This window comes from Mesoplodon densirostris, chromosome 11 (assembly GCF_025265405.1).
Source record: "Mesoplodon densirostris isolate mMesDen1 chromosome 11, mMesDen1 primary haplotype, whole genome shotgun sequence".
Taxonomy (NCBI): Eukaryota; Metazoa; Chordata; class Mammalia; order Artiodactyla; family Ziphiidae; genus Mesoplodon; species Mesoplodon densirostris.
This window is the reverse complement of record NC_082671.1, coordinates 69,688,550-69,702,978: the sequence shown is the minus strand read 5'-3', so window position 1 is coordinate 69,702,978 and position 14,429 is coordinate 69,688,550. Positions and strand designations below refer to the sequence as shown.

The following is a 14,429-nucleotide window of genomic DNA, read 5'->3' as shown; positions in this document are numbered from 1 at the left end:
CCAGTTTTCCTGATGGAGGAACGGGGGAACGGGGCATATCCCAGCACATTCTGCACCTGCTCAGAGGGCCACTCTCCCCACACGCACCCTCCCTCACTGGGGGACTAGGTCCTGCCTTCCCTTCTGGGACCTTCCCACACTTTGGTGGAGAACTCCAGCAGGGTGTAGGAATTTCCCCACATTTTTACTCTACGTAACAGAGGCAGACATAGGGGAGGGGCTGTCATTCCCCAGAAAGGACAAGACCTCTTTTCTTCTTTCTTCTTACCTGATGGACTGAGGTGAGCTGCACACTTTCATCTCATCATCACATCAGTGGTGTTGGGCGCTACTTTTGGACCCAGAGTTCATCACTAGGTTCTATTGATGCCTTTACCAAACCATGTCTTCCCTGGCCTCAGGGAGACTGGTCCCTGGGACCCTGCTGCCCCGAGGGCCTCGGGCTCTGGGGAGAGCATGTGGGAAGACGCTGGGGCAGGAGGAGAAGAGAGGGGTGAGGCCCACCCAGATCTGAGTTAGCAACTCATCCTCTCGTCCCTTCCCACTGTGACTCAGGTGACTCAAGACTTAAAATGTTTGGGAGAAGGTCAAAAACACTGTCACATGTGATGTCCCTCTAACCTTCACAGACCATAGATTCTCTTAGCCTCCTGTGGGCTGGTCCATCGCTGCCACACGGACCCCCCAGATGTGGAGACAAGCTGCTAGGCTGGCTTGTCTGTACTGAAGAGGGACAGCCAGGAGTCAGCAGGGAGCAGAAGGTCCAGGGGTGACTGGCCAGGCTGGGGTATGGGGACCAGGGAAGGAGGAGGTGTTGGAGACCATTCCAGAAGAGGACACCTCAGAGCTACTGGATGAGGAGCTAGACTGGCGGGGAAACCTCCCCTGAAGATGTGGGAGCATCTCCCTGCAGTGGAGCCCCTTCCTTGGTCTCCCCACAAAATGTTCCAGCACAGCCTTGAGGGGCAAGCGATGTGGGGCTGAGCCCAGTAAGATGTTGGTGCTCCAGCTGCTGGAATCAGCTGGGAAGGGGCGGGGCAGGCTCAGGGGCTCAGTACTCCAAAGGTGCCCCAGGGCACAGGTGCTTAGCAGCAGGAGCCCCAGAATCCTCAGGTTACCCTCTGCCCCCAGCACGGGGCTTCCTGAACCAGAGACCCTCCCTCAGAAATCTGTGGGGGCACAGGGGAACCAGAAGAACTTAGTGGGTTGAGTGACGAGGAGACTTTGTAGGGGTGCGGGAGGAGAGCTTGGTCTGGATCAGGACCACATCCTCCCTCCCTGGAAGGCAAGAGCTGGGGGGTGGTTTTGGGGAGATTCTCAGGGACCCCAGCCGGGTCGCTGTAACCCCGGTCCTTGTAGAGACCCCATCTCCTGCTCAAGAGGACTGGAGGCTGCTGGGTGTGCGGAGTTCTGCTGGGTGTGCAGACTGTGACCTGGGAAGTGTGGGTACTGCTCAGTACACCCCACACCCCAGGGCCGTTCTCACCCAGAAACCACCTGCCACAAAAATGGGGGCTGAGCCACCACCCGGGGGACAGTGTCTACTCTCCAGGGGACCAGGTCTAGAGGGCAGAGGGGACAGAGGGGCCCCAGCCCAGGGTGGGGGCGGGGTGGAGGGCACCCTCCATGAGGAGGGGCACCCACCCGAGAAGGAGGGGACATCGTGCTGAGTTTCCTCCCTGAGGATGTAGGTCAGCAGCCTGGTTCCCGTGCAGGCGGCCAGGCTGGGCCTCGGGGCGGGGAGGGCGGGTAGCCAGCTCCCCTGGGAGGAGAGCTGGGCCAGGACAGGGGCTCTAAGAGGAGCAGGGTGGGGAGTCAGTGGGACAGGGGCCGCCCCTCGGGGACAAACAGGGCCAGCTAGGGCCAGGGTCACACTTGGGGCTGGAAGACACAGTCCCCACATTCCTTGGGCCTGGACGGGGACAGGAAGAGCCTGGGCGGCCACGCTTTCCGAGGCCGAAGTACATCCCACAGTCATGTGTCCCTGTGTGGTCCTGGTCCAGCCTGGTCCTTCCGGGAGTCTTTCTCTTCTCCTCTGTGTAATGGAGTGAAAATGCTCCATGTCCAGTCCGCTGGCCTTGCACGGGGGGCTCCTAAGGAGAGCTCGGCCCAGGTTTCTCCCCTTCCCCAAGGATGAAGGCGGCTGCCTGCCTATCCGAGCAGCTTCTCCCCTCCCCACTGAGTGCCCTGTGGGTCCCTCAGCCCAGCGGGCCCCGGGGAGACTGCGCCAGGCCACGGCCCGCGCTGGCTGCTGCAGGAGACTCAGCGATGGGCCGCCATGGAGCTTGTCCTCCAGGGTACGGACACCTGTCCTTTCATCTGTCCCCTCACCGCCTGCCTTGCTGGTCCCTGCTGCCCAGATGACCACACTGTCACAGACCTCACTGACTCATAGTCAGTCCTGGTGGCATCCAAGTCAGTCCTTTGTCAGAACAGGGAAAAGGAAACTTAAACTTCTCCGTGAGGGTGTGACGTTTGGGCAGAGCAGTTCACGGGTGTCACGAGTGGCCAGAGTTCAGGAAGGGGTGAGACCCAACTCTGCTGACACCGTGGTTCCCAAGGGCTCTGATTGTATATAAGGCTCCTGGTGCTTGAAGAGCTTCAGGTAGGAGGCTACAGGCTGTGACCGAGCACAGAAACAGAAGACTCAGAGCCAGGGACGGTGAAGAAACTGACTCATGGAGGCCAGCACAGCGCCCAGGACCAGGTACCACGCTACCGGGGAGCGGGGCAGTGGGAGCTAGGACAGGGGCGGGACGGTGGGGAGAGGCCGTGACCCAGTCCGACTTCGGGCAGAGGGCCAGGTCTTCACTGAGGCTCTGAGCATCTTGCATTGCTCCTGGGGGGAGACCCTGAATTCCCTGGGAGCCCCCAGCGGGGGTCAGAGGGGGAGGACTCGTGGCTCCAGCAGAGATGTGGGGTGCAGAAGGAAGGGGTGTGTAGGGAGGAGAGGAGCTCTGGGCAGTCCCAGAAGGAGCCCCGTGTCTTCGGGCTTCTCCCGCCTTTGACCGTAGATGTCTGTTGGATGAAATCACCTTCAATGAGAACTTCATGAATCAGAAAAGGGCTCGTAAGACCTACCTGTGCTACGAGGTGGAGATCCTGGATGGTGACGCTAGGGTCCCTCTGGACGAGAACAAGGGCTTCGTGCGCAACAAGGTGACTGACCAGCCTGCCTGCAGCAGGCAGGGCCTCCCTATCGTGGGACACTCAGGGTAGTAGGTTGTCAGTTGCACACAGGATGTCCCACAGCTCTCTCACCTCTGGTTCCTGCTGTTGCTACCACTGCTCTGCTTGGAATCAGGTGAGGACCCTTGCTGTGTGATTGGCAGCTTTGAGCCACATGTCAGAAGCCAGTCACAGCAATCCAGGGCCTGGTACCTCCAGCCCGATGTCACCCCAGGCTCTAGGACTCGGCTACTCCTCTCCTGCTGTGCCTCTGGGGAGGGGTTGGGACAAAGGGAAAGGCATCTGGACAAGGGGCCAGGTTCTTCCCCGGATTCTGCCCGGGGTAAGGCTCTGGCTAGAGAGCCTGACTTCTTCCTCAGTCACTATGGACTTAGGCGGGCCCGGCAGGACCCCTGCCCACTGCTTGAGAGATCTTGCCAAGGGCACTGATCCCTGCAACCCCACTTCCAGCTGTCCTTAACACAATGACGCCCCTCAGCCTTGGGCTCAGCACAGGGTGAGGCCCAGAGTAGAAGCTTGTAGAAGTTTTGGTGCACATGTTGGGTGGGGTAGAGGAGGAGCTGGAGAGCAGGGTGAATCACTCCAGGGAGGAAACACCCACTTCCATGGCAGGAGGCCAGCGTGGGAACTCCCCTGGCCTCTGCTCTGCAGGGCTGGACTAGGTGAGGCTCCTGAAGGCCCTACCTAGGGCACAAAATAAGAGGCGCTCCAGAAAACTCAGAAATCAAGATGAGTCACATTTTAAGGCAATAGTTTAAAAATCAAAATTAACACAATTCTATGATGAAAGAAAGATCAACATTTGCATGAAGACTGATCAGTTTCAGTGCAGAGCCACAGGGAGCCGAGGGCCAATAACAAGACATCACTGCTCACCGAGCTTTTTGTAAAACACTGATACTGTGTCTCTCATGGAGTTTTGCGTGACTTTGGATCATATAAATGCTGCATTGAAATATTATTCACTTGGTGCTGAGGCTTGCCCCCGCTCTAGTTTAGCGCTGGAGGCCAGTGCCTCACCCAGCTGCCTACTCTGGCTTCGTCTTCCCCCCAACCCCATCCACTTTTCTTCCTCTTCTATGTAGGGTGCTAACCAACCAGGGAAGCGCTGCCATGCGGAGCTCTACTTCCTGGACCGGATCCATTCTTGGAATCTGGACCGGGGGCAGCACTACAGGCTCACCTGTTTCATCTCCTGGACCCCCTGTCATAACTGTGCCCAGAAGCTGGCTACTTTCCTGGGGGAGAACAGCCACGTGAGCCTGCACATCTTTGCCTCCCGCATCCATAGCTTCCCCGGTTATGAGGCTGGGCTGCTCACACTGCAGGAGGCTGGGGCCCAAATTGCCATCATGACCTCTAAAGGTCAGCATGGGTCTCCTGGGGGCGGGGCGGTGGCAGGGAGAGGCCTGTGGGAAGTTGCTAGAAAGGGGAGGGAAGGGTGGGAATCCCTGGTGGAGAGGCCTTTGTGTGCTGCCTGAGAGGTGATGCTAGACTCTGGAAGGAGTCTATGGGAAGAGAGAGTTCAGGGGAACAGAGCTGGTTCGGGGAGGGGAAGAAGGGGAGTGGATGGATATGCAGGAAGGACTAGGGGACTTCCAGAAGGGAGAATTGGGCTGGCTCAAATTCCAGTTGCAAGAAAGAGTTGGAGGGGTAAGCTATTGAGTCCCCAGGAGGAAGGAGAGAAGAGGAAGTGAAATTATGATGGGGAAAGTCTGTCCTGAACAGTCATTTCAGACCTGTGGCCCCAACCCTTCCCCAGACTGGAGCTCACCTTTCTCTTCCCTGTTCCATCTCAGAGTTTGAGCACTGCTGGGAAACATTTGTTGACCACCAGGGAAGACCATTTCAGCCCTGGGATGGGCTGGAAGAAGAGAGTCAACATCTATGTAAGAAGCTGCAGGCGATTCTCCCGGTGAGAGTTCCTTCCTGCTGCTTCCCTGGACCTCCTCCATCCTCTCCTCTCCTCTCCTCTCCCTGTGCCTTTTTCCTCCTCTCAGAGCCTCCTTTGGGTGACCTGCTCCCTCCTGGGGCGCCAGCTCCATCCTTTCCTTCCCTTCTCATGCGGTCCCTCTACTTTCTCACTTGCTGTGTCCCTCCTTCATTCCCCATCTTTGTAACACTCCCCAGACCTCCTCTCGGTTTTTGTTTCATCTTCCAACTGTCTCACTCCCTGCTTCCGTCCTAGACGCAGCAAAACTGAAGGATGGACGTCAACCTCTCGAAAGAAGTCAGGAGACCTCTGTTGAACAGCAGAAAAAAAAAGCTTCTTTTGAGAAATATAAACATGCCATTTGCTACCGTCTCCAGATTGATCCAAAGAAACCAGTGAAAGGCAAATGGCTCATAAGAAATAGTTTTTAAAAAAAACAATCTGGGTAGATTTACTTTTCATTCAAATCTATATTATGTTCCAAATCTACATCAGTAAGATTCTATTCAATATTATCAGAATAGTTTTTGATTTTTAGAGAAATGGATATTTTAATTGATTTTAAATCCAAAGCAATAAAATGAAATATTAAGAATCTTCCACTGAATTTTTTTCCTCAGTAAATGTATCATGAACTACAAGTAGTTTATTAAAAGTTGCAAACATGCAGATGCCTTTCTCTTTTGTAGTGGATCTGATTCATGGTGGAGTGGAGGTATACTGGTCACACTAATTGCTGATGGAGTGAGTAAAAATCAGCTAAATCTTGTAGGAAGGGAATCTAGGATTCAGAAATCTACAGTAGGGCTTCCCTGGTGGCGCAGAGGTTGAGAATCCGCCTGCTGATGCAGGGGACAGGGGTTCATGCCCCGGTCTGGGAAGATCCCACATGCTGCGGAGTGGCTGGGCCCGTGAGCCATGGCTGCTGAGCCTGCGCATCCAGAGCCTGTGCTCCGCAACGGGAGAGGCCACAACAGTGAGAGGTCCACGTACTGCAAAAAAAAAAATCTACAGTATACACTAATGATGAAAAATCTGAAAGTGAAATTAAGAAAACACTCCCATTTACCACTGCAACAAAAAGAATAAAATATCTAGGAATAAACCTACCTAAGTAGACAAAAGACCTGTGTGAAGAAAATTATAAGACACCGATGAAATAAAGATGATACAAATAGATGGAGAGATACACCATGTTCTTGGATTGGAAGAATCAACATTGTGAAAACGACTATACTACCCAAAGCAAACTACAGATTCAATGCAATCCCTATCAAACTACCACTGGCATTTTTCACAGAACTAGAACAAAAAAATCTCACAATTTGTATGGACACACAAAAGACCCTGAATAGCCAAAGCTATCTTGAGAAAGAAAAACGGAGCTGGAGGAATCAGGCTCCCTGACTTCAAACTATACTGCAAAGCTACAGTAATCAAGACAGTACGGTACTGGCACAAAAACAGACATATAGATCAATGGAACAGGATAGAAAGCCCAGAGATAAACCCATGCACATATGGTCACCTTATCTTTGATAAAGGAGACAAGAATATACAGTGGAGAAAAGAGAGCCTCTTCAATAAGTGGTGCTGGGAAAACTGGACAGCTACATGTAAAAGAATGAATTTAGAACACTCCCTAACACCATACACAAAAATAAACTCAAAATGAATTAGAGACCTAAATGTTAAGACCGGACACTATAACACTCTTAGCGGAAAATGTAGGAAGAACAATCTTTGACATAAATCACAGCAAGATCTTTTTTGATCCACCTCCTAGAGTAATGGAAATAAAAACAAAAATAAACAAATGGGACCTAATGAAACTTAAAAGGTTTTGCACAGCAAAGGAAACCATAAACAAGATGAAAAGACAACCCTCAGAATGGGAGAAAATATTTGCTAACGATTCAACGGATAAAGGATTAATCTCCAAAATATATAAGCAGCTCATGCAGCTCAATATTGAAGAAACAAACAACCCAATCCAAAAATGGGCAGAAGACCTAAATAGACATTTCTCCAAAGAAGACATACAGATGGCCCAAAGCACATGAAAAGCTGCTCAACATCACTAATTATTAGAGAAATGCAAATCAAAACTACAATGAGGTATCACCTCACACCAGTTAGAATGGGCATCATCAGAAAATCTACAAACAACAAATGCTGGAGAGGGTGTGGAGAAAAGGGAACCCTGTTGCACTGTTGTTGGTGGGAATGCAAATTAGTACAGCCACTATGGAGAACAGTATGGAGGTTCCTTAAAAAACTAAAAATAGAATTACCATATGATCCAGCAATCCCACTACTGGACATATACCCAGAGAAAACCATAATTCAAAAAGACACATGCACACCAATGTTCATTGCAGCACTATTTACAATAGCCAGGTCATGGAAGCAACCTAGATGCCCATCGACAGACGAATGGATAAAGAAGATGTTGTACATATATACAATGGAATATTACTCAGCCATAAAAAGGAACGAAATTGAGTCATTTGTTGAGACGTGGACGGATCTAGAGACTGTCATACAGAGTGAAGTAAGTCAGAGAGAGAAAAACAAATATCGTATATTAACGCATGTATGTGGAACCTAGAAAAATGGTACAGATGAACTGGTTTGCAGGGCAGAAGTTGAGACACAGATGTAGAGAACAAAGGTATGGACACCAAGGGGGAAAAGCCACGGTGGGGTGGGCATGGTGGTGTGCTGAATTGGCAATTGGGATTGAGATGTATACACTGATGTGCATAAAATTGATGATTAATAAGAACCTACTGTATAAAATAAATAAATTAAATTAAATTAAAAAATTAAAAAAAATGATAACTACAAAAAGGTATCACCTCACACTGGTCAGAATGGCCATCATTAAAAAGCCTACAAACAATAAATGGTGGAGAGAGTGTGCAGAAAAGGGAACCCTCCTACACTGTTGATAGGAATGTAAATTGGTGCAGCCACTATGGAGAACGGTATGGAGGTTCCTTAAAAAGCTATATGATCGGGCTTTCCTGGTGGCTCATTGGTTGAGAGTCCGCCTGCTGATGCAGGGGACACGGGTTCGTGCCCGGTCCGGGAAGATCCCACATGCCGCAGAGCGGCTGGGCCCGTGAGCCATGGCCGTTGAGCCTGCACGTCCGGAGCCTGTGCTCTGCAACGGGAGAGGCCACAACAGTGAGAGGCCCGCGTACCGCAAAAAAAAAAAAAAAAAAAAAAAAGCTATATGATCCAGCAATCCCATTCCTGGGCATATATCTGGAGAAAATTCTAATTCAAATTAGATACATGCACCCCAATGTTCATAGAAGCACTATTTACAATAGCCAAGGCATGGAAACAACCTAAATGGACAGATAAATGGATAATACACACACACACACACACACACACACACACAATGGAATACCACTCAACCGTAAAAAGGAATGAAATAATGCCATTTGCATCAACTTGGGTGGACCTAGAGATTATCAAACTAAATGAAGTAAGTCAGACAGAGAAAGACAAATATCATATGATATCACTTATATATGGAATCTAAAATATGATAAAAATGAACTTATTTGCAAAACAGAAACAGACTCACAGACAGAGAAAACAAACTTATGGTTACCAAAGGGGAAAGGGGAAGGGAGGGATAAATTAGGAGTTTGGGATTAGCAGATACAAACTACTGTATATAAAATAGATAAATAACAAGGTCTTACTGTATAGCACAGAGAATTATACCTTTAAAAAAAGAATATACTTTTAAAAATTGTGGTATAATACACATATAACATAAAATTTACCTCAAGAATACACTTTTATTTTTCATCTCTGAATGATGTCCCTTGAATATCTCATTTATTCATCTTTAATGGCTCTCCTTTATTTTTTAACATGATATTTAACTTTTCAAATGTGCCTGGATGTTTGTGAGCCCAGAACTCTGGATGGGGGTCCCAGACCCCTAGCAGTTCGGCACCCCCTTGCTCAGCAGTGCGGTGTGCAGGAAGCAGGTGTGACTTACATGTGTATTCAGATGTCACTGGGTCTATGAACATACCAGGCTGTTGTGGAATTTTTTTTTTTTTTTTTTTGCAGTACATGGGCCTCTCACTGTTGTGGCCTCTCCCGCTGCGGAACACAGGCTCCGGACGTGCAGGCTCAGCGGCCATGGCTCACGGGCCCAGCCGCTCCGCGGCATGTGGGATCTTCCCGGACCAGGGCACGAACCCATGTCCCCTGCATCGGCAGGCGGACTCTCAACCACTGCGCCACCAGGGAAGCCCATGTTGTGGGATTTTTAATTGCCATTTTCAATATCATTAAATATGATCTCATCTATGTAATTAAACTAAATTTAAAAATTAGAAAAAAAAAAGAAAGAAAATTGTCAGAGCAGCCATATCTGAGAGGTATCACCTGGGTCCTGGGGTTTTCATTCTCCTGCTATATGATGACCCAGCTTAGCTGGATGCCTGCAGTCCCCTGGGCTGGACCCTGTGGTCACCCTTGACTCTCTCGTCCCTTCCTCCACATTCTTGCTGTTTCTGCCTACCGTTTTTGTCTTTGGTGCTGTGGGCCCTTGAATGTGTGCAATCATATAACCTGGGAGCTGACCCTTGGTCATCATGACACTCCTGTGTTATAAACTTAGGACTTAATCTGAAGCAGAAATAAGTGAAAATAAGCAACACTTACTGAGTGCTGACTGTCCACTACATTCTCATCCTCATGCCTGAACAGGCATGAGTGGCTCACTTAAACCTCCACCCAGCCCAGCAGTGAAGATCAGTTCCTCACCTCTACTGCACAGGCGAGGAAGCTGAGGGTCTCAGGGTCAGAGGTAACAAAGCAGAGGTGGTCTGAACCAGTTGGCACCTCTTAGCCCACGTACTTGAACACTTAGCCTGGGATGATTAAAGAAAGTCTGAAATCAATAGCCAAGATTTTTTTAATATAAAGATTTATGCAATTTTACAAGAAATATCCTTATCTAGATACAATAAAATTTTTTAAAAAGCTTCCTTGTAAAGGAAGAAGTGGTTATACAGTTTCCTGTTAGGAAACTATTACTTTTCAGAAAGGAAGTCAATTTGTCCTTGAATTTCACAGACAGAACTTTCCAAAATCTACAGTCAAAATCACTCCCATTGCAAAGTATAAGTGCACCACTAAAATGCCTTTTTTAAAGTTTAAGTACATATTCAATATAGAAATTCTTTTATTGATAAGATTTAAATATGATACTATGTGAACACCAGGTGCTCACTCCCCAACTTAAGAAATAGACACAAAACAGCCCGTCACCGCCCTCCCCCCATCTCCCTCCAGCTATAAAATTCAGGAAAATCAATCATGCTTGACTTCTAGCTCAGAAGTAAGTCTAGCAACATTTCTTGTGTTTCTTCTGCCTGATTTTTCTTCTGCCCAATATATTTACAACAAAGATGATAGAGTATAGCTGTCAAAGTCATGGGCTGTGGGTACAGATTTCCTGGGTTCAACTCCCGGCAACTCTTCCTCCTAGCTGTGGACCTCAGCTGAGTGACTAACCCCCTCTGTGCCTCAGCACTAGGTGCAGGGTAGGAAAAGGATTAAATGGATGAGTATAGGCACAGCCCTGGGAACTGGGCATGCCTCTGGCCCCCAGGTCATGAACTGTACTGTGCTTGAAACCATACTGTGCCCTCAAGTTGGAGTCCTGCTTTTCCTCCCATAGCATGTCATAAACATTTCCTCAAGTCTTAAAGATTCATCATAAATATATAACATTCAAATATAGAAACAAATGCATCAATATTCAAAAGGCCATATAATGTTCTATGTGTGGATACTTCCTGATTTATTTGATCCAAGCAACACCCCCAGTGGAGCACATTAAGGTAGTTTCCAAATTTTTGATATTGTCAATAAAGCAGCTAGGCCTCCTTTGTATTTGCCTAGTTAATCCGTGTTGGGGAAAAATTTATCAGGTATTGTGAACAAGCTCAGAGGTATGTTAATAAAGAAATGCTTTATAGGTCATACATTTTATCATTTATACCCAATTGTCACACAAGCATTGTATATACACTTTTAGCAGTAGACCTAAAGCAAACAGTGATAAATCATGAGTAATTACACTCTGATAACTTCACTAGGTAATTTTCTTTTCCTCCTAAACATCAGGGCAAAAGTGTGATTAACACAATAACTTTCATAAATACAGACTTCAATGAACAGAACTAGCATTTCATATCTATTGAAACATAAGCCTGCCATCACATTCTGCCTTAGTGGATTTCTCCTTTCTAGAAGTTGCCGAAATATCGAGATTCCTACACATGCCAGGAGACAGTCTTTCCCATTCACCTGATAAGGCTGCTCAGAACACAAGAATCTCCAATTTCTGGAGGGACCAGGCAGAGAGAAAAAAAGAATATTTCAATTTTTCTTACAGAGATGTAATTTATCCAATTGCTCTAAGTCATAAGTAGCTTGAGGGGAAGGGCTTCTCTATGTCTGGAAAACACAGATCAAAACCAGTAATAGGGCTTCCCTGGTGGCGCAGTGGTTGAAAGTCTGCCTGCCAATGCAGGGGACACGGGTTCAAGCCCTGGACTGGGAAGATCCCACATGCCTCAGAGAAGCTGGGCCCGTGAGCCACAGCTGCTGAGCCTGCGTGTCTGGAGCCTGTGCTCCGCAACGACAGAGGCCGCGTTAGTGAGAGGCCCGTGCACCGCGATGAAGAGTGGCCCCCACTCGCCACAACTAGAGAGAGCCCTCACACAGAAACGAAGACTCAACACAGTCAATAAATAAATAAATAAATTTATAAAAACCAAACCAAAACAAACAAACAAAAAACCAGTAATAATCTGCAGTCAATTAAGCCTACCATGCTCTTTTCCCCAGTGTACAATGGCTGCAAACAGCAGCCTCCTTGGTAGTGTATGCAGCCTGTTGCCTGTATGTGTTCCCCTAAGGGACCTTAGAGATAGCCCTTTCCAGTGGACATTCATGACTGGCATGCTGTGCCCAATCTAGGCTCCAGACAGGGATATGCACAGTCTTTTGAAAGACCAAGGGCACAGTGGCCAGGGCCCCCATTGGCCAAGTCATAATGTCCATCTGCCCCAAGCTGCAGAACAAGGATCATGTGACTGAGGCCCTATGCAGGGCCAAGTTCAAGTTCCCTGGCCGCCAGAAGATCCACATCTCAAAGGAGTGGGGATTTACTAAGTTTAATGCGAATGAATTTGAAAACATGGTAGCAGAAAAGCAGCTCATCCCGGATGGCTGTGGAGTCAAATATATCCCTAATCGTGGCTCCCTGGATAAATGATGGGCCCTGCACTCATGAGAGCCTTGGCACTGTCTCTTCCTTACTCATGCCCACCAACGAATCCTACTTTCCCGTCCAAAAAAAAAAAAAAAGTAATAAAAAACTCATAAACAGGGCTTCCCTGGTGGTGCAGTGGTTGAGAGTCCGCCTGCCAATGCAGGGGACATGGGTTTGTGCCCCGGTCCAGGAAGATCCCACATTCAGTGGAGCGGCTGGGCCCGTGAGCCATGGCCGCTGAACCTGCGCGCCCGGAGCCTGTGTTCCGCAGCGGGAGAGGCCACAACAGTGAGAGGCCCGCGTACCGCAAAACAAAAACAAAAACAAAAACAAAAACAAAACCCCATAAACATTATAACTGTATTCACCAGTTCACTCAGTGACCAATCCTTTCTCAACTTTTTATGAAGCTATCAGATTCTCCGTTAAGATTTTTAATTTCTTACTCAGTTCAGCAGTATGATATGAAGTTTATGAGACCTGTACTTGTCAAAATGGTCCTTCACATAAATCTTCTTAAAGATGAAGCACTTTTGCAAAGGCATCAGAGTACAATAATAACTATCTATAAATGACAGACAGACTTAAAAAGGGCATGGTTAAACATCTGATTACAATGCAATCGATAAATAACCCAAAGATTCCATTTCTACTCCCAGACAGAGGTCTCAAAGTGGCTTGCAATGAGCAGGTAGAATTTTCCCGGAGTGGCTCACCCTAAAATAATACACGAAAAAACACAAACAACAGATAAGCTACGGCTGCACAGACAGAAAATCAGAGGGAATATAGTTTAAAAATTCCACTTCCATTCACAGACATAGGCTTCCAAACAGACTGGCTCAGTTTTTAAAAGAGAACAAACCCAGAATTGGCTCTCAGGGAGCCCAAAGTGGCTCAGTTCCCACAAGGGACTGAACCCAGTGTGGCTAGCCCACATGGAGTGGAGAGAAGTCCCAGCCTTCCCATTCCTGTGACAAAACAGTTCTAGCTGACAAATAGTATAATAATTTAGGCTACCATTCACTGGCCACCTTTCCTCACTTTCAAGAATGTACATTGGCCAAACAGCATTACAACAGAATTGCGTTCTTGTCTTAGTCATAGGTTTATCACTATAGGTAGACCAAGCTGCCAAAATTTTCCCCAGGGAAAATTATCAGATGGAATCAAGGAAATGCTTTCCATATCCGATCGAAAAACACTCACGCAGGGACTGGAAACAAACCAGAACCCTCACCAGCAGACAGAACTTACACCAGAAACAAAATGAAAACAAATACAAAAAACAAAATTTGAAAAAATCAGACAGCACAAAGCTCAGAGTGGCTGCTTCCAAGTCCCACTAAGCCAGTGACCTTAGTCCAAGCAGTGCCTTACACGTGGGATTTCCAAAACGGAAAATCCCCAGATGGAAACCAAATGTTCCCCAGATGTAGCCAAATGTACTTCAGAGGGACAAAGTTGAAGGAGTCCCAGAGTGCACATCCAGGGGACTTACCCCGATTCTGGCAGAGGTGTCTCAATGTAAGACACTATCTTTCTCCTTCCCCCAAATAACTCCTTGGTGTAGGAAATCCGGGCTGGTGCAGGCAGGAGGAAGAAGGGAGTGTCCTCAAGGCAAAAGTGGCCTTGGCAGCTGCTAAGGTGGTCCCTCTTCTGCTGCCCACTCCTGACTTGGAGTGCTGACTGCTGGGATGGTGGAAGGGGTATGACCAGGGCTGGGCCTTTCCAGGCAAGGGTCCCAGGTGATCTGGCCTCTAAAGGAATTTTGCAGCCCTCTGCTCTCTTGAAAGAGGATGGCGTGGAGAAAACCTCAGAGCATCCGATCAAGCCAGGGGACCCTCCTGGGGCTGTGCCCAAGTCGGCCCCACACTGGGCACCAAATTTGAAGATGAATCTGGCCTCTGTACCCTGACACCAAATTAATTCTTGGAGACAGAATTTGGGGTGAAGCAGAAAAGAATAGCTTTATTGCTT

General features: G+C 48.1%; 1 protein-coding gene and 1 pseudogene across 1 annotated transcript; both read left to right on the top strand.

The window, feature by feature from the left end:
• The first annotated feature begins 2,133 nt into the window (after positions 1-2,133).
• APOBEC3A (apolipoprotein B mRNA editing enzyme catalytic subunit 3A) lies at positions 2,134-12,452 on the top strand. Its single transcript, XM_060114215.1, has 5 exons — positions 2,134-2,297; positions 3,015-3,159; positions 4,275-4,554; positions 4,989-5,104; positions 12,249-12,452. The coding sequence occupies exons 1-5, from the start codon at positions 2,134-2,136 to the stop codon at positions 12,450-12,452; spliced, it is 909 nt and encodes a 302-aa protein (XP_059970198.1).
• On the top strand, positions 11,986-12,110 carry LOC132499627 (small nucleolar RNA SNORA70; annotated as a pseudogene).
• Positions 12,453-14,429: the final 1,977 nt, after the last annotated feature.

Bases quoted from the DNA above. Each gene is read 5' to 3' on its own strand.
- APOBEC3A (XM_060114215.1), top strand. From the start codon at position 2,134: ATGAAGGCGGCTGCCTGCCTATCCGAGCAGCTTCTCCCCTCCCCACTG. The intron at 2,298-3,014 runs GTACGGACACCT...CTTTGACCGTAG, and splicing joins CATGGAGCTTGTCCTCCAGG to ATGTCTGTTGGATGAAATCA. The intron at 3,160-4,274 runs GTGACTGACCAG...TCTTCTATGTAG, and splicing joins AGGGCTTCGTGCGCAACAAG to GGTGCTAACCAACCAGGGAA.